The sequence below is a fragment of the Arvicanthis niloticus genome, chromosome 8, assembly GCF_011762505.2.
Source record: "Arvicanthis niloticus isolate mArvNil1 chromosome 8, mArvNil1.pat.X, whole genome shotgun sequence".
NCBI lineage: Eukaryota > Metazoa > Chordata > Mammalia > Rodentia > Muridae > Arvicanthis > Arvicanthis niloticus.
In genome coordinates this window covers 29,751,973-29,776,618 of record NC_047665.1, presented here as the reverse complement: position 1 = coordinate 29,776,618, position 24,646 = coordinate 29,751,973, and the positions used below count along the sequence as shown (strand labels likewise).

The following is a 24,646-nucleotide window of genomic DNA, read 5'->3' as shown; positions in this document are numbered from 1 at the left end:
AATAGTATTTACTGAAAACAGAGTTATCTGTAGAAATAAGGTTCATAGGAAGGGCTCAGCAGCACTTAACTGGAAACTTTAAGGCCCTGGTTTTGATGCCTAGCACTGGATTCACGCAAGCAATGTGATGTTAGCAGGGGTAGGAGCAGGGAGAGGGTAGGGGTTAGATGTCCTCAGGAACACCACCTACTTTTTTATGAAACAGGAGCTCACTGGAATTCACTAATTAGGCTAGATTGGCTGGCTAGTAAGCACTGGGATCCAGCACTGAGGTTACAAGATGGGTCAACATGCCTGACATTCTTACAGGGTTCTGGGATCGAACTCATGCCCTCATGCTTACAATGCAAGCACTTCACCAACTGAGCCATCTCTCTAGTCCTTTAGAAAAAAAAAGTTTTTATATATTTATTTATTTATTTAGGAAGGAAAATACAATTTCACGTAAGAGATGACTGGGGAGGGGGTGCTGGAAGAGAATGGAAGAGAAAGAAAAGGGTGCAGAGAAACACTGTTGCAAGCCTGCCTTTCCACTAGACTGCTGGTCCCCAGACTGCTAAACAATCTAGAAGTGTTTCAGGACTTAGCAGATGATGATTGATGAGATACGCAAGTTCACAGGGAGAACTGGTGTTCTGGGAATGAAGACCTCCTCGCAGAAAGTACTAATCTCTTTACACTGGCAGCATTTCTCTTCCAGAACTGTATTTTGCCCACAGAATTCCATCCTAGGAATAGCTTATGGAAAGCCACATCAGCTGCGGCCCAAAGCATAGGAGGAGACATTCCCCATACTCAGCACCCCTCAGTGCTATGCCTACAAAAGATTTCCTACAAACAGGGTGAATCTTGCATTTTTTTTTCTTTCATAACTAAGACATAAGAAGGACAAGAATGAAATGATGCCAACATTACTTTTAGTTCTCATACCCAAAACAGATCACCAACTTAAAGTTAATTCCAGACACAGCTGCTTCAAGATTCCCCGAAAGTTGGTACAATTGCTAGAAATGATGAAAGTTGCCACATGTCACTATTATTATCCCAGCCCTCCTAAGACAGTAGTCCTGGGCAAAGATCCAGCAAGGCATAGATCAACTGCCTTTGGCAAGCACCACTGCTGGGCTGGGAATGTTCAAAGAGAATTGCCAAATGAATCTGCCCTAGTTCAGGAGGATTTCACTACCTGTGCATTCTTAAGTGCAGGTGCCTGCTTGGGGCCTCCCCACGCCGTCACTGACCGAATCAATCTCCAGAAGACCGAAGAGGACAGAAGGCACACGCTACCCACAATCCAGAGGTCTTTTCTTCGAAGTGTGGAGTCCATTCTCTGGGAGCAGCTGTGAAGTCCCTGGCTTTGTAGGCACCTTCCCTGCCCTGGTCTAGCACAGCCACTTTTGAAGCTCCCCGTGCTGCTCTGAGGAGTGGGCATTGTGAACTGCAATGGGATTCTTTGTGCAGTCCTACGCTGGGTGTCTCCGGTTACATGATCGTCTAATACTCTGCTTCTTTAAAAGGAAACACATGATGGCTTTTTGTGACAGATCAGAGACAGGTGCAGGGACTGATGGAAATCGCCGGTCATAATTTTCACTGACACACGTGTGTTCGTCCCCTGGTCAAGGACTAGTAGCTGCATCGTAACTGGCATCAGCCACCTCTGCTGGGCCAATGCCACCTAGGAAACTTTCCCTTGTCATTGTGGGGCAAACAGCAAAACACGGAGGAGGGTGGAAGAATGTAGCTTCAAAAATAAAAAGCCTCCATCTTTATGCTATTTTGAGATCCAAGAATAGTCATTATGAACATGGCTGGTGTCATTCATAGCAGCTGTCAGGAAATGCCACTTGCTATTAAAACAGTCAACTCAATCAAAATAGGGACACCCATGCTTTACCCAACCAGCCCTCTCTAGTCTTTTGCCCATCCGGCTAAGAACTATTTCTGTTTAGTTCAGTCTTTGAGTACCTGTGTGAGAGGCATTAAACATCCCAGTGATTATGAAAGCCTGTCTCTATTGGGAACATCTTAATCTTCCCTTCCAATTGGGACTATGGAAGAAATAAACCTGTTTTTGATGGTGATAGTATTATATTTTGAGGTTTGTTTATTTATCGTTTCTTTTTGTCTTTTGACAAAGGTCTCATGCATCCCAGGCTAGCCTCAAACTTTCTGTGTATTAGAATAATTTTCAGCTTCTGATCCACTTGCTTCTGATCCACCTCCTAAGTGCTAGAGTTATAAGCACAGCATCATCATATGCTTTTAAGGTTATAGGGCTATAAGCATGGGTCATCATGCCCAGTTTATGTGTTGCTACTGCTCAAGCTCAGGCTTCATGCATGTCAAACAAGCATCCCACTCACTGAAGAGCATCCCCAGTCCTAAAACCTGGGGCTTACTAAAGAAGACTTCTGTACAAATCATAATTAGCATAGATTCATAAGTGATCCACCTTGAATAAACCCTGGAGGAGTGGCTCACAAAGGCATATTTTTTTTTTTTTTTTGTAAATGGACCATCCAAATTCTAATGCCCCTTAGTTTCTGCACTTGGGACCAAGCTTTCAAGGTAAATGACAGGAAATTAGGGTTGCACAGGAAGGTGGAGAAAGCCAAGAGAGGTGAGCATAAATTGTCTTGAGTATAAAATGTAGAAATGTGGGTTGGGGGTATAGCATATCCTTGAGAATTTGGTTTGGGTCCCCAGAACCAAAAGTATAAATATTAAAACTCTATGTTTGATTATATCAAAGTAGCTGTAATTGTAATTGTGAGAACTATTTTTTCATTTACAAGGTCATGGTATATACATGCTGGCTACTAAGCTCATCACCCAGATCAACTGCTTGTTAAGTTCCATTTGATTTCAATAATATACTTTGAACAAGCTTAGATCTAGTGTATGTTGGTACAGGTTATCTGTGGAAAATCCTTTATTCAACCATTTATTTAATTTCCATATGTGCATGATCTTTTGATCATGTTGTAGGTGTCCTTATGGGAGGGCTAGGGCAAGGGCATGGCCTAGGAGTGAGTGTAAAATCTAGGTTTATGTACTGAGCATTTCAGAGAGAATCGGGGAGTCCTTGACCTGTGCAAAATCTTGCAGATAAGATAGTCATGCTTGTGGGAAGTCCGGTTGGAGATGACTGGGAAGTGATGGATATAGAGTACTGATGGTGGCGCAGATTTAATGTCTTCTAGAGGTTGAGACTGAGCTGAAGAGTTAGTCTTACAGAGCTCATACATGTGATATAAAGAAAGAAGAGGAAAAATACCTGGGGGAAGGGAAGTGGAGCTGTGGCCTTATTCATGGGACAGGTGACTATCACTTTCTATCTATTGCCAGCTCCTTGCTTGGGGAGAGGCCTCTGCCATCCTTCAGAGTCTTTAGTTTTGAGATATGGGATGAAAAAGGGGGAGCAAACGGAAGCAAGCCCGTGGATTCCTGCTTTAAGTCATAACCCTTCTTAAATCCATCGGTACTGTAACAGAAAAGCAACGGGGCATTAGAGGATCAAATGGAAAATGAAGACAAATTAAAGAAGCAAAGTTAAAATAACAAAATAAATTAAATGTTTTGAGTCCAAAGAAGTAGAATATGCAGTATTTAATAATTCACACAGAAAGTGGAGGAAGAGAAAGGTAGTTTAAAATAAACCCAGTGAAAGGAAAATAAATGAAACAGAAAATCCTGGTTAAGAGCAGGAAAGGTTTAAAAAAAAAAAAAAAAAAAGAACCAGAGTTTCACTGAACTATTTTAGCAAATACAGGTTGTTAAATTTATATACAGTTTTTCTGCTCTTGGGACTGAGAGCAGATAAAGTTGCTTTTGGAAATAGTTCTCCAAGCTTCCAGAACAAAGCTGTGTCCCCAGAGAGCCTGAAATCCAGTGAAAATTGCCTTTCAGTTCAGCCAGCAAATGTTTCTGCCATTAGCAGTCTTAATCTTCTCAGAAAGAGAATGGTAGGGGGGAAAGAAGAGAGAGTGAGAAAGTTGACAGGCCTTTAAATGGTCCTAGGAGAGAGAGTGGCACAAGAAAGACCAACTGCTGCCCTGCAGAAGATGGAGACAGCCATGGTAGCCCAGCTGTGTCCTCACACAGAAGCTGCTTTTCTACCTGCCAGCTGCTGGGCCTGCTGGCTGTGCTGCACCCACAGATTGGGCTTTGACTACCATAGGGAGAGCTCCAAGCCTATCATGTACCTGTCCATTCTGTGAGTGGCCAGAGAAGGACAGAGGTACTCATGGTGACATCTCTGGGCCCTTCTCTGATTACAAATAAAAAACTGAACAGACATTATGGCACTCCTTGTCACTGGTGTCTACCTTTGACAGACTCAACTGTAGTATGAAGCCAAAAGGGACCTGCTACACAATGTTTGTTTACTTCTTTTAGGGTCTCTGCAACTCAATCTTTTCCCCCAAATGCCAAAATATGTAACTTCCAAATTAAGTTTCAAACTTTCTAGAACAGTTGGTAATGATAAAACAATTCTTCTAAAGAAAGTTTATAATACAACTCACCATTACCTCACAATTTTAAGGCTGTTGCTTTAACATTTTTATCACATAAGCTTGGCGTGGTGGCACACAGCTGTAAGCTTAGCTCTTAGAAGGTAGAGGCAGGAGGATCAGAAATTCAAGGCCATCCTAAGTACACATGGAGTTCAAGGCCTGCCTGAGCTACACAAGACTCTCTCTCTCTCTCTCTCTCTCTCTCTCTCTCTCTCTCTCTCTCTCTCTCTCTCTTTTTAGAGGGCTGACATTTTATTAAAGATGTTGGTTCTAACAGCTTTTCTTTTTTTTCCCCTTTTATTGGATATAATATTTACATTTCAAATTTTATCCCCTTACCCCATTCTCCCCACCACCCAGGAACCCCTTATCCCATCCCCCCTCCTCCTGCTTCTATGAGGGTGTTCACCCTCCTACCCCCAATCCCCCTCCCCACCCTCAGGTTCCCCACCCCCCCTCAGTGCTCAGCCTTCAAGGTACCAATGACCTTGTCTCCCACCTATGCCCAACAAGGCCATCCTCCCCTACATATACAGCTGGAGTCATGTGTCTCTCCATATGTGCTCCTAGGCTGGTGGTTTAGACCCTGGGGAGCTCTGGCTGGTTGGTATTGTTGCTCTCCTCATTGGGCCACCAACCCTTTTGGTTCCTTCAGTCTACTCTCTCAAAAGAAAATTATACCACAGGTTTATGAGAACAAATGGACTTAACAAATAATTAAATCCACATAAACCGTTTGTTGATTTCTGTTGAGCAAAGTGACAAAGGATAAAAGGTTTTCTGTTTCCTAGGGAAATTCATGAGGAGAAAATAAATTCTGTTTACTTGTTTGTGTTATTAGTGGCCCCATTGAGGGTGTCTTTCATATCTCCCTTACATTTTGCCTATGATAATTTCTTCTTCTGTCTCTAAGAAGCTGGACTCTTGTGTGCACTTTGATAGCTCCCCCATCTGTGGCATGCAAATGGCTTGGACCCAGGAGTTTAGGACTGTGAGTTTTACCTTTTGTATTTCTCCCACCCCAAATCTATACAGTATGCATTGGGAGCACATAAGGAGGGACCTATGGCTACAGCTGTATATGTAGGGGAGGATGGCCCTGTCGGGCATAGGTGGAAGAGGAGATCCTTGGTCCCATGAAGGCTGGACACCCAGTGTGGGGGAATTTGAGGGTGGGGAGTTGGGAGTGGAGGGCTGGAGGGGGGCACATCTTCATAGAAGCAGGAGGAGGGCAGATAGGATAGGGGGCTCCTGGGTGGAGGGGAAATGGGGTAAGGGATAACATCTGAAACGTAAATAAAATATCCAAAAAGAAAAAAGAAGAATCTCAAAGAGAAGAAAAAAAAGAAAAGTAACCAAACCATGTTATTTATTTTATTATGTGTCTGAGGTAGAGAGTGTGTCCACAGGAGTGTTGTGCCTGTAGAGGCCAGCGACATTTGGTCTCCTGGAGCTAGAGTCACAGGCTGTTATGTGTGACCCTCTCATGGGGGCTGAGACTCAAACTCAAGTCCTTTTCAAAGTCAGTGCATGCTCTTAGCCACGAGCCATCTCTCTAACCCCTATATTAATCTTCAAATTTTTCTTTAATCTTTAACACTGTTGTTAATTAATCTTTTTAACTTTTTTCTACTTGTTATATGTGTGAAAGAGATGGGGTGTGGCACGTGTGCCACCACAGGGTGGGGCTAGAAGACGACGTGGACTCAGGTCTTCCCTCTACCTTTATGTGGGTTCCTGGATTCTAGCTCAAGCCACAGTGCTAGCGTGAAGCACCTCTACCTACTTAGCTATCTCTCAGGCACACAGCTTTGAACAGTGTAACTTAGAAATCCACAGAGTCAGATATGAGTATATGGTGCAGACACCTAGATATCCATGTCTCGAATTTCCTGTGTCACACACACACACACACACACACACACACGTATGTGTGCGTGCACACAAGCATGCATGATTTACAAATTAGCTTTTTTCTCTATTAATAAACTTAACAACTCTGACACAACAACTATTCTACAGTATAGTCAAGGATAGCCTTTACTTGAGTGGAGGTTCCTGGGGTAACAGATGTCTTCGGTATTATGGTGGCAGGCTAGACTGCTTTCCCTACCACTGCTGACACTAACACTTTCCCCTCACCCTGATTCGCACGCATCCAAAACACTTACCATGCTTTAGACATAGTACTCAACCTACTGTCATAGCACTTGTCACCTCATTGATCAGATTAGGCAGGTCCATGTTTGAATTTGATGCACCTCAGAGCATTTGTTCTGCACAGTGGTCACAGGGTTCTCCCTTCATGATATCAACAAGGAATGCTTTCCCTTCTCTGGGCTCTGTTGTCAGCAGCCCTACTCTCACAGAGCTCAGGATTTTTAGGAAATTAGAAGGTGCTTAGTTATGCCCCAATTGGTGCTTCTCCAAGTTTTCAGCCCAAACGTGTTTTAAATGATCCTTCTATGAAGCATGTCTTCCATAGCATATTCCATAAATATGTATGTATGTATTCATTCCTGGTTGACAGGGGTGATGATATGGAACCCAGGGTCTCCAGCATGTTATGTACAGCCTCTACCACTAAGCTACCCACTCCCAGGCCCCAGGAACTTATTTCAAAACTTCTCAGCACTGCAGGTAAAATACACGTCCAAAGGCTTTCAAACTATCAACCCAACTCAAGTGTAGAGTTTTCCCACAATCCTCAGAGAAGTGGAATGGTCTGTCTGTTTGCAAGCTTCCTTGGTCCTACGTGACAACATTGAACTTGAACAAAAATAGCACCATCCCTGAGGTAAGGCAGCACATGATTACCTCACTGTCTCCACACTGCAGATCCAGATCACTCGAATTCTCCTCCAGAAAGCATTTCACCTTCTCCACCTCTTCCATGCACTGAAAAAAGGCCACCTTCTCCAGCGGGTTGCTGCTGTGGCACGAGCTAATTTCCTCCAGCCTCTTTACCTTCAGCATGCTGGTGGTGAGCCTGATCAAGCTACTGTCAGGAGTGGGGCTTTCATCTCCCTCTGTCTCCGATTTGTAAATGAGGACACAATCGTGACTTTTCAGCACTCCCTTCTCTTGACTATAAAGAAAGAAAACAAATAAAGAAAACCTTCAGGTTATTTATTCTCCATCAACTTCCCAAATCAGGAGCGACCTGAATGTTCACATTGAAACTTTTTCCACTGCTGGGACTTTTAAAAAGGAAAAAAGAATTTTCAAAACATTTTCCCAGGAAATCTAATAGTAAGAAGCACCATACCAGGTGGCCATGTGCACCTTTCACTGCATTAAACAAGGTACACACTGAGAGAAAATAAGAAATCCAACCCCAGTGTTGTTTATGCAGTATTTTTCAAATTGGTTATTCAAACAAACCACAGATCTTTTACACATAGGAATGGCTGGGGAAATCCTTTTGTAAAAGGAAATTTATATGATCTAGGTTAAGAAGTAACAGATGAAGATAGAGGTATTTCCATCTCGTATATCCCCCCTTCCTAGAACCCAGGAAAGACTGATTCAGCCCAGTAAGAAGAGACAGTGGGCTTCACATCTGCCCTGAACAGAAATGATCATAGGAGGCTGCCATCTGAAAGAATTCATGTGCACCCAGGATGTTTGTGCATTCTCTTTGATCTTCTAGAGACTTCTCTTTCCTTTCACCCGAGAAGTCCAAACTTCAGTCCCTTCAGGCTCTACATAAAAGACCACTATGCTGCCCCACTTCATGCTTCGAGCAAGCATGTGCTTTGTTTTTTTTCTAAAAATCTATTCATTATCAGGATTTTTCTTCACAGACTAAAATTTAGCCAAGCTGCAGGAGATAAGGGGCAAATTAAAAAACCTGACACCGGATAAAACACAGTATAAGGATTGGGGTTTTTGCCTGCAGTGGCGTAGCTTCCTCCTCACAGTCCTGCAGGAAAGAAAGGCCTGTCTCAGAAGAAGGAATTCTCCCTCTTCCTTTGGAAATTGTGCCTCTTTTGGCAGTGTTTTCACCACAGTGATATTCTGCCATCCTCCTCTGTAAGTTACTCAGTGTTGGGAATTAAACCCAATAACCTACACAAGTTAGGTAAACACCTCTACCTCTGAGTGACACCCCAACTCCTCTTGCCTACATCTTAGGACATTTGGTATTGATTTTTCAAAAGAAATTCATTTCAGAGGAAGAATGTAGCCAAACACTTTTCATTGCATCTTTACTAACAGCTGTACACTGAGTTCAGCTGCTTCTGCTTTCTCCGAAATATTCTCCTTACAAATTAGGTAATGCACGTGCAACAAAGTAACACTTAATTCTTGACACATAAATGCATCTCCGTATTTTTGTATCACTTGGCTATAGAAGGAGACAAAAATTAAAGCAATACTTGAATTTTTTTGAGCTTTCCAGTGGCTAGCCCCCGAGGCCCCCTGCTGGAAATTCTCTGAAGTTTACTTCATTTTCTCTAGTAATGATTTCTAATTCTGCCAATGAAACTTCATTTGTACAATTCATAGAGTAAAATAACCTACTAGAGTTATAAAGTATTTTAAATTCAATTCTCTACAAATTTGTCTATATTGCCTAAAGAACTTACATTTTAAAAATGCAAATAACATCAACCAGAACTCTAGAGATTCATTATAGACCATTACTAGTATTTTTTTTTTTTTTAACATTCTCTGGGGTGGGGGGTATTCTTAAAATAAGAAGACAGATGCATGTCTGTTTAATGGTGAACTGTGGATAAGACATAATGTTGAATTGCAGGCAATACCAGAAATAGATCAGGAAGCCACAAAATTTTACATATTAAAACAGAAGTTTAGGTTTAACACACAATCATTCAACAAAGAAATACCAAGCATTGAGCTCTGCCTGAAGTTTGGAATGACTTGTTAATTAAAGCAACACAGAGAAAAAAATTGCAATTATATCAGTTATAACAATAAACAGAAGTAATTACCATCTGTAGGAGGACATCCTGGAGTCTGAACCACCCCCACAAGTAGAGGATTCTTTCCAACAGATAACAGGAATCTGCAGAATTCAACTGGACTGCAGAACTCTCCGGGAAGAGACTTCACTCTCAGTGGGCAGAAGTCATCTGGAAAGACCAGTGTCTACCACCAGAGGAAGTGTCTTCCTTCTCCAATGCCACATTGAGCCCTTGTTTAAACTAATGTGTTCCTTGATCTCATGTTGCTCAGCTGTTGCTTCCTTAGTCAGATGGAGAAGAATATTAATTTTAGATGCCAAGCCTTTCAAAGCTGATGGCTCCATTTCAAAGGTCAGGTAAGGAGAGGATGAACTGAGAACACTGGATGAAATATCACCTTTACCTTCCCCTCTAAGCCCCTTGTAATTACTGGGCTGGATTTGTGCTTGGTGGTCGCTTGGTGGCTCTCAGACATGATTGCAGCTGCCAGGACGAAAGGAATGGGAGTCCAAAATGTGTCCCCTGAACATTTGTTTTAATGACTATGAAGTGATCCAAATGTAGTATGGGGCCTTCTGAATCCATTTAGTGAGTACTGTTTAATTTACTCAGTCATAATAGTATTTGAAAGGTCTCCAGCTCTCCCTAGTTCAGGGGGAAAGTTAAAGGCATACATATCCAGGTAGGTACAAAGACTAGAGGTGGATTTTGCACAGATGCTTATGAGTAACACTGTGACTCTTCCCAAATTATTATGAAAACAACCACCTTTCCAGGTTTACTCTTCCTAGATATATACACTTGATATAAAACTTCCACTGTTAACACACTAAAACTGACATTATAATCAGCTCTATAATGATTTTACAACACAGACAATTGTCACCTCTTGTTCAGCCTTTATAAAGCCCTGTGTCCCATTGTCACAGGTAACCTCTGACCCTTTGCTTGTGTGTGTGTGTGTGTGTGTGTTTAAATCAATGTTTTCTAGTCAAGACGAAAATGGTGTCTTTCACTTTGAGTAGTATTTGAAGGATTCTAGCAGAATCTCACTTGAAAAGCAGAACTGTTGCTATTGTTCTAGGATTCCAAAACTTAGTTCTTCAGAAAGAAAATACATTATTCTACAAAGCATTCTTAAAAGGCTAAACTGACTTTAGGCTACCAACTTTTATAGACATGATTAAACTGTATATGAATGCTGACAAAGACAAATCTTTCCCAGAATAAGGAAGTTGTATGTGGCCACACCCCCAGTCAGAACATAAAAATGAAGTCATTATTCCTATCTCCTTGGCTCTTAGCCACAAGCATTAGAGATCCAGGCCCAGCAGATGCACTACTATTAACAAAACATAATAGTTAATTTTCTTCACTCCTTTTTGGTTCTAGAATCCCATGCATGCTTCCACATTTCATTTGGAGCTAACAAGATTTGTGATGGATTAGGCACAGGGTATAAAGGGAAGACCATAGATGGGATGATTTACAGATTCCTTCTGCATACCTGAAGGACAAAGGTGAAGTAAGTAAATAAGATGGCTGTGGGAGGCCATAGAAAAAGCGGTCCCAGCAAAACTTGCCCAGTGTTTTCTTGACATTTTTGGACTTATTTCATACACACACACACACACAAACACACACACACACACACACACACACTAGCCTTTCACAAAGCTAAGAAATCACTGATTGTAAAACAGAATGCTCAATGTTAAATAGGATGTCTTTATCCACTCTCCCACTACCAAGGTTTAGGAAACATCGCTGAAGAGGAGGCACTGTAAGTGCTGGAGCATATGAAGGAGAGCTGTGCTGTGTTTCACACTTATGAACCCCGTGGTTACCTGCACAAGACCTGCACAGGGCCAAACCAGCTAGTGTTCTACACACCTCACCCCTCTCTAGGGGTCAATAGCTTCTGGGGAAGGGAAAATCATTCTTTTTAGGAGGAAACAAAGTTGGGACAAGGCCATGTTGCAGGAATATGAGGAAGTCAAAGGAAGGAAATGGAGCTGGATGTATTTCATTGTATACATGTATGATGTTCTCAAGAATAAGAATGTAACTCCTTGACATTTTAGACAACATTTCCACTACCCAAGGAAGAGACTGCAATCTGAGGAGACACACAAACAGGTGTCATTGACAGCTGACCTTCTGTTGGGCATTCAGAGCAGGCCTGAAAGTGTTGATTATTTCTGTTTATACACAGCTTTCTGAATTTCTCCAGAACATCAGGCTTCTACACACAGAAGTGGAGCAATAGTCACGGATATAAACACGTAGCTGAAAGGCTGCCTCATTGTAGCCGCCTCCCTAACAATTACATGTTACACCTCCCTAAAGCACCAAACAGTATGATTCTAAAAGCAGAAATTGATCAATTGCACTCCATCAAAATCCAGAGTCTGCTCTTCAAAAGACAGCATTAGAACAGTTAAATGACCAGCTATAGTCTGGGGAAGATGCTTTGATAACCCAGATGTGATAAAGAGCTTATATTCAGAGCATACAACAGATTGTTGCATCTCACTAATGGGATGATATACACCCCAATTTTAAAAGTGGACAAAGGATCCGAATAGACAAGCAGACAGAATGTCAGCCATCAGGGAGATGCAAATTCAATCCACAACAAAACTAACATTTTGTACTCTCTAGGAGAGGGTTAATTATAAAGAGAAAGAGGAAAAGCAAACATGGCTAGGATAGGAGGAAGGGGTGCTCTCATCAGACAGGAGATAGGAAGGAAAATGGCACAAAAGCTTTTAAAAGTGGAATGTTTGCCAGTTTAAGTTACTTCCCATACATCTGGTACTTCTGGGTACACAGGCAAAAGAAATGAAAACACAAGAACATGCGGCACTTGCACATAAGTTTGGGGAGGTGCAGTGCCCACAACTGCCACAATTAGAAGCAATACAAATGTCTAGTGATTAGTTTTGTTAGTGGAGAATACAAAGTGGTATGTCCATGTAAATAGAAGACTAAGTCAGAAATGAAATCCACTACTTCCTATAACATGAATGGATCAAAACTTGATGGTAAATTTAAAAAGCCAGAGACAAAGGCCACATACTATGGGATCCTATATAAAAAAAGATCAGTCTGTAGACATGAAAATCAGAGTGGCATCAAGAATTAGCTGTAAAGAGTATCTTAGTGGATCGTGCAAAATGGTAATGATTACATAACTCACCAAATTTCTTAAGATACTATTGAATTGTATACTTAAGATGAATAAATTTTATGAACAGCAAAGTACACTTTACTAAGTTCACTACGAAAAAAGGAAACTCAGTTTTAATATGATTCATAAAAAGTAATCTTGCTAAAAGAAGGGGGCAGTGCTACTGGGCAGTTTGGAGCTGGTTCCAAGTGACCAAGGCTGGGATCCAGAGAGACATAAATTAAGGCCACAGTACTGGGTCACCTAGGGCTGAAGAAAGGAGAAGGATAGGTGGGAGAGAAAGTTAGTCTCATACTTTTTCTCTAGCACAAATGCCATGTAACATGAGATTTTCTCATTAGTAAAAAAATGTGTGCTACATGAATGGAGTTAGCTTCTACCACTTATGATCGCCTTGGAGATAAGATACTCTCAGCCAAGAGGGTAATGATGTTACAAAATGTCCAGACTTGTTTACAGTCCATTTGATATTAGACCTTTAAAATTTCCAAGTGGCAGTGAGTAAGTAGCTAAATATTTTGTAACAAAAACCAAGGAGTCTAAAACTCCCAGGCAGGCTGGGCATGGTTAGGTGGTAGAGTTCTTGCCAGCATATATGAGGCCCTAGGTTAATCTCCAATGCCACAGGGGAAAGAAAAACAAAGAAATAAACTCATATTTCTCTGGCATGTAATTCATTTCCTGTTTCTTTTACTATTTAAAACATGAAAACAAAAGAACTGGTATAAAACTGCATAAAATATAAACAGGAACATTTAAATTAGTTTATCTTAAACATATTAAAAACTGTCTTAGTGAATTATTTCTATAGTAGTTGTGTACTGTTCTTTTAATTATATGTCATTGTATTCATTGTTGGATACAAATACTTACCATTGAGTTGATAACTTATTTAAAAAATAGCATATGATACTTCATTTGAATCGTGCAATATTGATTATAAATATAGTGGCAAAGGAGTTCCTAAAGTCATATATGACTTTTACAAGATTTTGTTGGATTCCTTTGCTTCCTAAACCTTTAAAAACAAGCCAGGAGGCTAAGAAAAGTGTTTGTTTAGGATGCAGGAGGTCCTGGGTTTAGTTCTCAGAACAGTAAAAAGAGATACATGTAAAACATTTTAAGTTCCAGAGTAAATTGCTATATACAGTTTTCTTATCATCAGCAAATGGTAAAGTGTTTTCCTCATTTGCTGTTTCTGTCTTCCATGTAGAGGCTGCAGTTTTCATGAGGCTTCATCCCTACATGCCTGAGCATGTTTCCTCAGAAGGAAGACACTTCTCACGCAAGCGGGTCCAGTCAAATACCCCATAGTGCATTTGTTGTAAAGTCTTTTTTAAATCTTATTTTCTCTACTTAGGAAGCAACCACCCCATTCTTTTTTTTTCCTTTTATTCTACATGATATTGTTATTTTTGAAAACTCCAGACAAATATAGCTTCATAAATTATCACAGTTTGAATTGCCTGATTGTGTCTTCATATGTGGAAGCAAGCTAGATTTGTGTCAAGAAAACCAGAGAAATATATTTTTCTCAGGGTATCCCAATAGGTGGCATCCCAATGCCACCCTGTGCCATCATTAGCTAGTAAAGGTAAATTTGATGATTTGATTATGGTGGTGACCAGATTTCTCTAATGTAAGGTTAGCTTTTTCTCTTTCAAACGATACATGAATTATGGGGCTCTGAGTATCCTGTGCTCCAGCAATTCAGTGCCAAGATTAGTATCTATTCTTGGTTGGATGGATTGCCGTGGTGATGGATGATGTAACAGTCAGTTTCTGAGCCTACCATTTCTTCCACATTTGTTAACTGGTATTCTTCTAAATCACAAAGCTTCCTTCCTGAACCTGCATCTCTCCATTTTAAGTGGAGATATAACGTAACACCAAAACCAAACCAAACTAAACCAAAAAACCTTACATTTTCCTTTTGATGCTTAATTGTCAAAGTGTTGCGTATTTGTTCAAAGAGAGCATCTGTGTTGCTGTTGTGTACTTTTGATACACCAATACTATTTCTGATTACTCTTTACTTCCTCTGTATGTTCACTCTATTTCTGGAATTTTCCACTTCTTCAAGGAACACTGGTTCTTTTTTAAAGAAGGAACATATTTCAAAACTCAAGACCAGACCACAGAGATGCCCCTTAAAAATCAAGAACTGGGCGCAAGGATGCTCCTTGCTACTAAGGTGTCATTGCTTTTTGTCATGACAATAAAAATAGCGCCTTATATTATATGATAATTCACACATTTATAATTCCACCCCACACTGTAGGATTCTGCCTCTTTTTATGTCTTCCATATGTATCTCCCTTGTTGGTTCTTTAAGCCTAAGTAGGAAAGAAGAAAGTAAGATGCTTGCTACAAGGTACAATTCACACTATTGCACAGATTATCCAATCTAAACACGTGGAGGGTGTCTAGGAGACTGATGTCCCCTTATGAAACCCCCAGCCTATGGCATGAATCATCATTTTCTAGATTTAGGAACTAGAAGAACAGTATATTTATACTGACGTGCTTAGAAATGCTCTTCTACTTTCTAAATTAGAAGAGGATTTGAGGAGCCAGGAGCAGCTTATGATAGCGACGAGGCATGAAATTACAGAAGTGCAAACTTCAAGCCACACACTCTCTTACCAAAGCTGGTGAGCCAGAGGGCAAGGCTCAGGGGAGAAATTTTCCACAAGGAAAAACACTGCACTAGGGGGCATGGTAGTGGCTGATGAGGAGAACTGGGGAAACCTCACCCATGGCTGGAATGTGTTATTTACTGTGAAATAAAAAAGAATTTTAGGTAAAATAAAACTGGGCAAGCTCAGAATAGCTCAGAGGAAGTTGCTAGTGTTTATTCTATATGTTCAAAAGTATTGAAGACTTTGACTGCAAGGTCTTCAGTGCTCTGAAAAGACTCCTTATAACCAACAAGAGGATGAAAGGCACTACCAACACAGTTCCCACCCAGAACAAATGTCCACTGTGAAGAAAGCTGAGTGAGGTGGGGTAGATGCTGCTACTCTCACACATGGTAGAAAATGAAGGCTCAGCTAATTATGAATCATGAAAGACACCATGGGCACACCCTTCAACCACATCAATGCATTTTTTAAAATACTTATTTATGTTATGTCTATGAGTACATATATATTCATATATTTTATGCATATGAGTACAATGTCTTCATGTACATCAGAAGAGGGCATCATATCCCATACAGACGGTTGTGGCTACCATGTGGTTGCTGTGAATTGAACCCAGGACCTCTGGAAGAGCAGCCAGTGCTCTTAACCTTTGAAATTATCCTTGAAGGTATCATATAGTGGCATTATTTTTATGTTTAAAACATTAATTAGGCTATGAGATGTAGCTCACTGGTAAGAATATTTACCTCTTGTATTCAGTCTTCAACACTGCCAATAATAATGATAATAACACATTGCAAATAGACATTAAAATAAAATGTAAGTATAAGAGTGTCTTAAATAGGATAGTATCTCCATGAGAAATATCATTTCATTACTCCTATTTAACAATATAAAAATAAATTTAATGATCAAGTTGAGAAAAAAATTAAAGATTCCAAAACAGTATTTTCAGTAGGTTCCAAATTTGTTTGCTTGAGACAGGTCTTACTATATAGCTCTGGTTGTCCTGGAACTCACTATGTAGACCAGGATGGCCTCAAACTCACAGAGATCCACCTACCTCTGCCTCCTAAGTGTGGGATTAAAGGTGTGTGGCACTATGGTTTAAAAACGTATGCTGTAAATAAATATTACACAAATGATAATATATAGAGAAAAGTAATAGAAAATGTCAGACAAGATTGTTGCAACACATATGACCTATGCTTTTCTAAAGTTATCCACTGGTCTATAAGCATGTATTTTATTTTTAACCTGAATGAAACTTCATTTAAATAAAACAATTGATGCCACAATAAATCAGCTAGCCTAGTGGGAATTTGTGGGCATTATAAAGAGTGATTGGAGGTTTGAAGTTGAGATTCCCTTACTGTGTAAATTCAGAGTGGCTGTGTGGTCATCCTAAGCCTTGGTTCTTCTCATCTGTTAAATGACAGTAATACTATTTATGTCACAGAGATGAGGGCTAGAAAATGAGGTGAAAGTGATTGATGTGTAACAGGGACTTGACAGATAGCAACTTTTATGTTATTTTTGGTACTATTATCACTATTAATTAATTATCACTAAATTATCCCTCCCCCCGACAAAAGATATCAACTAAAAATTTAACCTAGATTCTAAAAGGGAAGACATTTCTGAGGATTTTAATTTAATTATTCCACAGTGCACCTGTAAAATATTTTCCCCTTCACTGGGCTGTTATACATAGAAAATTCAAAAATTAAAGTATAAATATAGCTTAAGAAGAATAATGATCTCTCATAAAGCCACCACCAGGCCACACACCTGCACCCCTAAACCTCATTCTTTTACCTTCTCTCCAACTAAATTCTAATCTGAGTTTTTAGACGACAATTGCCTTGATTTTCTTCATAGTTTTACCACTTGCATGTGTACTGTGAACATATAACTTTATGCCAGTCTAGGGTTTGTGTGTAAATGTATCCATACTGCTTGTATTCTTTTGTGTCTTTTTTCTGTCAATCATCTTTTTCTTGTTTACTATATTTTTGTGTCTGCTCATCCATTAAATGCATGTGTACAGGTTTTAATTTCATGCTTTAATAAATTTTCCATTATTTTTATCACTATGTAGGAATTTTCAAATATGTCTTAAATATTATGTTGGCTATATTATATTTTATTTAATAATATTTATAAATAAATTTATTTATATTGTGTTTGATATTTTATTTTCTAAATATGTCATAATTTGAACTTCCCATGTAGGAATTTATTATGAACGAAAGTAGATCCAGTATTTTCATATGTTCTCTCAGTATCTCTTATAGAAAAGTCTATTTTTTTCACTAATTTTTAAGACAGTCTTTTCCTGTGGTAGTACTTGTATGTTTGAGATGTGTGTTTTGACAAGCTCCTTCACTCACTGAGGATATCTTGATATTCTTAGCTCATTTAAAACATTTGTAGGCTCAAAAGATGACTCAGTGGCTAAGAACACTTCTACTCTTCCAGAGGTCTTGAGTTCAATTCCCAGCAACCACATGGTGGCTCACAACCATCTGTAATGAGATATGACATCCTCTTCTGGTGTATGTCTGGAGATAGCTACAGTGTGTTCAAATACATTAAATAAATAAATAAATAAATAAATAAATAAATAAATCTTTTAGCCAGGCAGTGGTGGCGCACGCCTTTAATCCCAGCAATTGGGAGGCAGAGGCAGGTGGATTTCTGAGTTTGAGGCCAGTCTGGTCTACAGAGTGAGTTCCAGGACAGCCAGGGCTACACAGAGAAACCCTGTCTCAAAAAACCAACCAATCAACCAACCAACCAACCAAACAAACAAACAAACAAAATACCCAACACCCCCTCCAAAAAAAAAACCCCAGCCATTTGTAGAATTAGATTGTTAGTTTATAAATGCATACCTGTGGCCTATAGGCTGGGATGGAACTGAATCTGTAACTGAGTCTGGCGGTAGTTTGTATCTTACACTAATGGGTGTTAGGAGCTGCAGATATGGAATATCACTCCATTTATCACATTCCATTTACTTTCTGTCAGGGAGATTGTACAGCCTCCCACCTCTGAAGGAAGAAAACTGTCTCTTCCACGAGATTTACTGTTACGTATTTTGTATTTGTGCTGCTGCTTCCTGCTTTGCTCTTTAGCCTCTTCCCACTGTGCCCACTTACAATGTTGGACATTTAAAGCAGACAACTCATTAAACTGATATCACTGAAAATAATGTTTCTATCCATAATTCTTTGGATATTCTACGGATAAAGATGTGTCACTCTTCCATGCGGTCCGCAGTCCTTACCCTTACTCATTCCTCACTCTCTTTCTTATGTCATAGTGCTTCTAGCACAACATTGAATAGAAATGGTCTGACATTTATTATGAATTCTCTTAGATGAAACTCGACATTATCGTTAGTGCTGTTTCTGCAATTCTGGTTAAAAGGGAGTGACAGCCATTGTGGTTTTAATGTGCATTTAATTTTACACACTATTGTCTTGAAACTTTTACTCATTTGTAATGGGATTACTTTGTTTTACTGTTATAGTGAGGTCCCTTTCCAGATTCATAACACAAATCTATTTTCTCAATTTCTTTGTGCTTAGATTGTAGTTTCATTTTTGTAAAGGTGTCCTTTTTATTTATTTAATTTATTTATTCATTCTTGTAGTCCAGGCTGGCCTTACATTTGTAGAGACTGTTTGGTCTCTGCCCCTCAAGTGCTGGGATTACAGGTGTGAGTCACCATGCCCAATATCCGAAAAAGTCTTTTCAACAAATGTATCTAAATTTTGACAAAATCAATTTTAACATTTTCATGCTCCACACTACCCAGGTCCTCCCCAAGAAACCATCTACCCAAAGCCATGATGTGGTGACACTTTACAGAACTCTCCATTTCTTGAGACTGATGATCTATGTTGAATTCATTGTTTTCCATGTGGGACCCTCTCTTCTGGATAATTAAATCTTGGCAGCACCGATTACTGATCTCCAAATAAATTCCAAATACATTCCAAAGGAATGTCTCTTAAATTTCCCCCTTTCCTTTACCATTCAACCCAGCTAGCACATGACAGAACCCAGTGTGTCCCCTACAGATTTCTGGAAGTTCCTCAGAGACTCAGCTGTGTTCACAACCAGTCCATCAGTGAGGCCACTGATGAAGACCTCACTACTGGCCTGCTGGGGATGCCCACACGCAACCCCAAAGTCTATGTGGTAGGTGCTTTGAGCATGTGTTTCCTGAGCTACCATCCTCTGAGGCCAGAGTGAAGCTGGAGAACATGAGTGCTTTGGGCCTTCCAAATCTTGGAGAAAAGATGGCTTCCTGAAAGTCCTGCTCACGTCTCTTTTCCAGCCTTCTGGCCATTGGACATCCAACCCAGTGTGGTAGGGGAGAACAGAATGTTTGGTATGTCTACCATGTCTCTTTTGTCAATCCCACTGCTCTCAAAAAGGACCTGTGTTTTCTTTCTACTTTTACCTCTGCATTCTTCCCAGATGACTGTTATACTTTTTCCTCTGAAAATGTTTTTTCTTTTCTTTTTCTTTTTCTTTTTGGAAGGCCTCTCTAAATATTTAAATCTGCAGAAAGTCTTCATCTGACTTTTACTACTTTAAAAGCCTCGGTCAGGTGGTTTCCCCAGAAGAAACAGAATGTTCCAAACATTAGCCTTGAGCAAAATGAGTTAAGCCTACACATCAGACCTGCCCAATTGCTTTTACCCACTAATTCTGTTCCAGCACACCCCACAGCATGTGAGGCCCAGTACTTGGCATTGAGCTGGCAAGGGGAAGAACTTTACCCTCTGGTGGAGGTTGGCAGGAGTAGTGGAAACAGACATAGTAACTGGCAGTTGGGATACTGCCAGGTATCTGCTCTGAGGGACAGTCAGGGTCAAATAAGCATATGGCAAAGAGCAGCAAAACGGCCTGGAGCCAAGGAGAGGCTAACAATAGCACCTCTATGCAGAAAGGTAACCAGGGTTCCAAACCTAGTGGAAGGCTAGAAAGGTACTCTAGGGTGAGGCAGCAGGCTGTGCAAGGGTGGGGAGCTGGATACGAACATAAAAGCCACCTTAAGTGCTTCTGATCATTAGACATCATAATGGCTGCTGGTTGAGGCAAAAAAGAAATCATGAAGTTAAGAAGGTATCTTTGGTAAAGCTTTGTTGTTTGTAAAGTCAAGGACTGATACAGATTGCCATCAAATGTTCACAAGACAAAGAGGCATGCTTTCTCCAATAATTTGACAACAGTTAGTATTAGAATGGAAAACTCGAAAATTCTCCTTCTATCAGCTGTGTATTCTGCAATTCAGTTCTGACACTGTGCCGCTCAGTTAGTACATCCTTGACTGGTCAAGAGCAATGTCCTCCACACAATGGCTCCTCCATCACTTTAGACTGAACTGATGTCCTAGGAATTACTTTTACTCCGGATAAGGTGCAAATGTGGTATAGTTAAGCAGAAACTCGTCACAGAACTGGTTGGAAAGAAAAACTATACTTAAGAGATTAAAGCCTCATTATAAAGGAGATATATAAAGAAAGAATATGCGGGGAGAAGGGCAAACCCTGATTATGAAATCCTATGTATTGTTGACAATGGGTACAACCCTGTCAAGGACTCCAAAGCCTTGGACCCATGGGACACTGGCAAAGGTGGTTCCCCCTGTGGTCCAGGCTCAACATGGGTGCCAAAGTTTTCCTCAGGAGTCCAAGTATTAGTGTTTACAAACAATTGGTCAGTGTGTGCAAAGACTAGCAACTTCAGCTTCCTCTTCCAGCTAATTAACACCATCCCCCAAAACCTCCGTGCCTCAAGCCACACACACACACACACACACACACACACACACACACACACACACACTTGCCACATTCTGGGATGTACATAATAAACATGCTGAGATTTCATGTTGTAGGGCATAGAGTTCAAAGAAACTTCCACCATATCCAACCAACTACAGTCTATGTGTGTCTGTCCTTTCTTCACTCCATCCCTGCAGCTACTCAGGATTCTGGGGCCCAAGCCTTGCAGGCCATGGTGAATGTGTTAGTCAGCTTTCTACTGCTGTAAGCAAATGCTTGAAACAACTTTTTGAGAGGCAAAAGCTTATTTGGCCTCACAGTTTTGGAGTTGCTAGCAGAATAGTGGACCCCATTGACTTGGGCCTATGGTGAGGCAATTGAGCATCAGGGTAGGAAAATGAAGGGGAGAAAGCAGCCTCAGAGGAGCCAGGAAGGAAGGAAGGAAGGAAAGAAAGAAAGAAACAGGAAGGGTTTGCTAGGATTCCAACATCCTCTTCAAAGACGCCTCTCCAATGACCTACTTCCCACTAGGATTCATCTCGTCAAACTTCTATCATCTCCCAATAGTTCCACAGGCTGGCAAATAAGGCTTTAGCAGACAAGTTTTTGAGGGATACTCCAGAGATAGCAGTAAGGCCCAGGGTCCAGGCACAGTGCTCCATGCCCTCTTTTCCTCATGTAAAGGCATGCCACTCTCTCTCACTTCTGTGTGATCATCACCAGGAAGTTCCACTGGGTTTTTCCTGGAGATTCACTCTCTGGCAAAACTGACTAAATCACCATCCAAGTTTCAACCCTAGGGAGCACTGGGCATTGCATATTTGCATAACACAGGCATCTTAGTACTCAGGAAAACCCCAGATTTGAAAGATCTGGGCCAGCTGGAAAAAGATCAGATAATTTTTTTTTACTGTGCTACAAATTAAACTGGCTAGAGACTAGGTATAAAGCAAATAAGCACAAGGCTCTTTGAAGGTGTTTGCAGGTCCTACCTCTAGATCCTACCAGAAACTAGCAAAATCCAATCTCTAATTGAGCATGTGTGGAAGAAACCTGTTCAGTCAGCCGATGCCCTCTGCTGTTACAAACTTGTCACTCACATAAAAAAAAAACGAGATACTTCTCACTGAAAGGAGTATGCAAAACATGAAACCTGGGACAAGGCATGACTGTCTATGCCTAAGCACAAGAACTTTGACCAGTCCCCCTTCTTAACCATCCAATTAGTAAGCTGTTTCTCCCCTCTCTTCCTATAAACTGCATCTAGGTCAACAAATGGCATGCATACATTTGAACACTCTTCCTGTGTTAGTCTTTAACAGAAGGCCTTTGTGTTTTACCACACAAAACCAATCTGGTGCCACAACATTGGCTTTTATGTGCACAAGGCAGTGGGTTGGCATTCCCAGTGTTAACCTAAAAGTGAGAGACCAAGTCTTTTAAGTTCAGACTCATTTTAGAGAATTTAAACTCAGGTAAACTAACAGGCTAGTACCTAACATTAGCTTCCAAGTTACCCCCCAACAAAACCCGAGCCTAGCTCTAGTTTCTAGGCTAACCCCAACAGACCAGCGTCTCCAGATTAATCTCCCCCAACAATCCAGCATTTCCAGGTTAATTCCCAACAAGCCTACCCCCTAACAACCACCAATGCAGAGGGAAGCAAAAGTTTATGGTTTGACTCCCAGCACCAGACAATTATGCTAAAGGCCATAGTAGCCCTCTAATTAATTGCCAGGCTAGAAAGACTCATCTCCCACCTGTTGCTTTCTATAAAGCCTTACCCTGATAGATGTTCAGGGCTCCTTTCCATCAAAACCATCCTGCATGTAGGCAGTGGGCTGAGGGGCCTGAGCTAGCTCAAATAAGGCCCTGTTGTGATTTGCATTGGATCAGCTCCTGTCTGTACTTTGGGGGTTCGCTAACACTTCCCTGGCACTACAAAAGCACTTAAAACTACTAGAAGTCACGAATATGAAAAAATTAACTCTTAAAAATCCACACAGTTTTATACTAATAGAGGTAAGGGAATAGCATTTGAAAGTCCTACTTGCAACACCAAGAAAATATCTATAATATGTTGGAATAAACATAATAAGTAATGTGGCCTAGTCTCAAGAGAATGCAAAAAAGAGAACCATGAGCTATGGGTAGGGGAATGACACAGCAATAGCATCGGATGATCATAGGGGTAGCTTAGATGAAGGTGACTGAAGATGGCTGAGATGCTTGCTGTGTGGAATTAACTAGACTTGAAAACAGGCATGAGGGTGTAAGACAATGCCCAGAGGTTACACATCCCAAGGATGCTCACAGTACACCTGTGTCTAAGGACAGCAGTGTAGCACTCTGTTTATGCTCATTGAACTGCTCAATCAGATCTATTCCAGCTTCTAAGGACGCCACAGACTCCACTCTGACCCTTGAGGCAGGAGAGAGAAGGTGTACACAGCTCAAAGTAAGCACTCAAAGACAGCTGAAAACCATCAGTGTCTCTTTTAAGGAGAAAAATCAATTCTAGGCTTTTGGTTTTTCATTTCTTGTAATTTTGTGGCAGAGTTTACATGTATTTGCATTTATGCTGATTCAAAAACAAACTAAGTTTGGTTAGCTAGGCAATACAAAATGAAGAGTGATGTTTTTTTTTTTAAGTCCTTGCTGGTATGGTTTATTTTTGTACCATCACCATCTAGTGGAGAAAACCTTGAACTTCAAAGAGCTAAGGTTTGAGAAGAAATGCAGGGGCATTACACTAGTTTTATTCATTCTGTTCTCACAAAAACGGACTGGGAGGTCATTGTTCTTCCTTAATATCTGGAAACAGGGTCAGAAGTTAAGTGAATGTGTATCTTGATATGGAGAATTTCCTTAATTATATGTGTGAACAAATGGCATATGCAAAGGGACTAGGATGAAGATAAAGTAGAACACATAGTTAGTGTGTACAAGGCCCTGGCTTTGAGCTCTACCACAAGACAATGAAAGCAAGAAGAAGGAGCTAAAAAGAAGGCCCCCCAAGAGACTGAACTGACTTCCTTTATCCCTGAATACCCACTTCTTCCTATATGAGCTAACTATTTGTTCCTCTTTGAAGCGAATATTCTTGAATCTTAGGCATTGGTGGTTGGTCATGTGCACTGTATATTCAGATCTGATTTCTGTGCCCAGAGATCCATTTGCAGTATGAATGCTAGCATTGTCTTGATTATTGAACCATCTCCTGTATCAATGTTGTGTAAATAAAACTCCCCAAGGGCTGGAGAGATGGCTCGGTAGTTAAGAGCACTGACTGCTCTTCCAGAGGTCCTGAGTTCAACTCCTAGCAACCACACGGTGGCTCCCACATCTGTAATGTGATCTGAGGCTCTCTTCTAGTGTGTCTGAGGAGAGCAACAGTGTACTCACATGAGTAAGTATATTTTAAAAAGAATGCTCCCCAATTATCTCTGATTGGTTAATAAAGAGCTGATCAGCCTATGGCTGAGCAGAAGAAATAGGAAAGCTGGACTTCTGATCTCAGCCAGATAGAGAAGGAAGAGAGGGA

General features: G+C 40.6%; 1 protein-coding gene across 4 annotated transcripts in view; it reads right to left on the bottom strand.

Moving 5' to 3' along the window:
• Positions 1-9,698, bottom strand: part of Mylk4 (myosin light chain kinase family member 4) — a 79,555-nt gene extending 69,857 nt beyond the window's left edge. The window contains exons 1-2 of one of the 4 annotated variants that reach the window (XM_076939206.1): positions 9,482-9,698; positions 7,338-7,608 (exon numbers count right to left, since the gene is read on the bottom strand). In XM_076939206.1, the coding sequence (XP_076795321.1) occupies positions 7,338-7,608; positions 9,482-9,498 (288 nt within the window). In that variant the 5' untranslated portion in view covers positions 9,499-9,698. Of the gene's footprint in view, positions 1-1,186; positions 1,571-7,337; positions 7,609-9,481 lie in introns of those variants that run through there. The other 3 variants (XM_034510727.2, XM_076939205.1, XM_076939204.1) reach the window with 3 other exon arrangements.
• Positions 9,699-24,646: the final 14,948 nt, after the last annotated feature.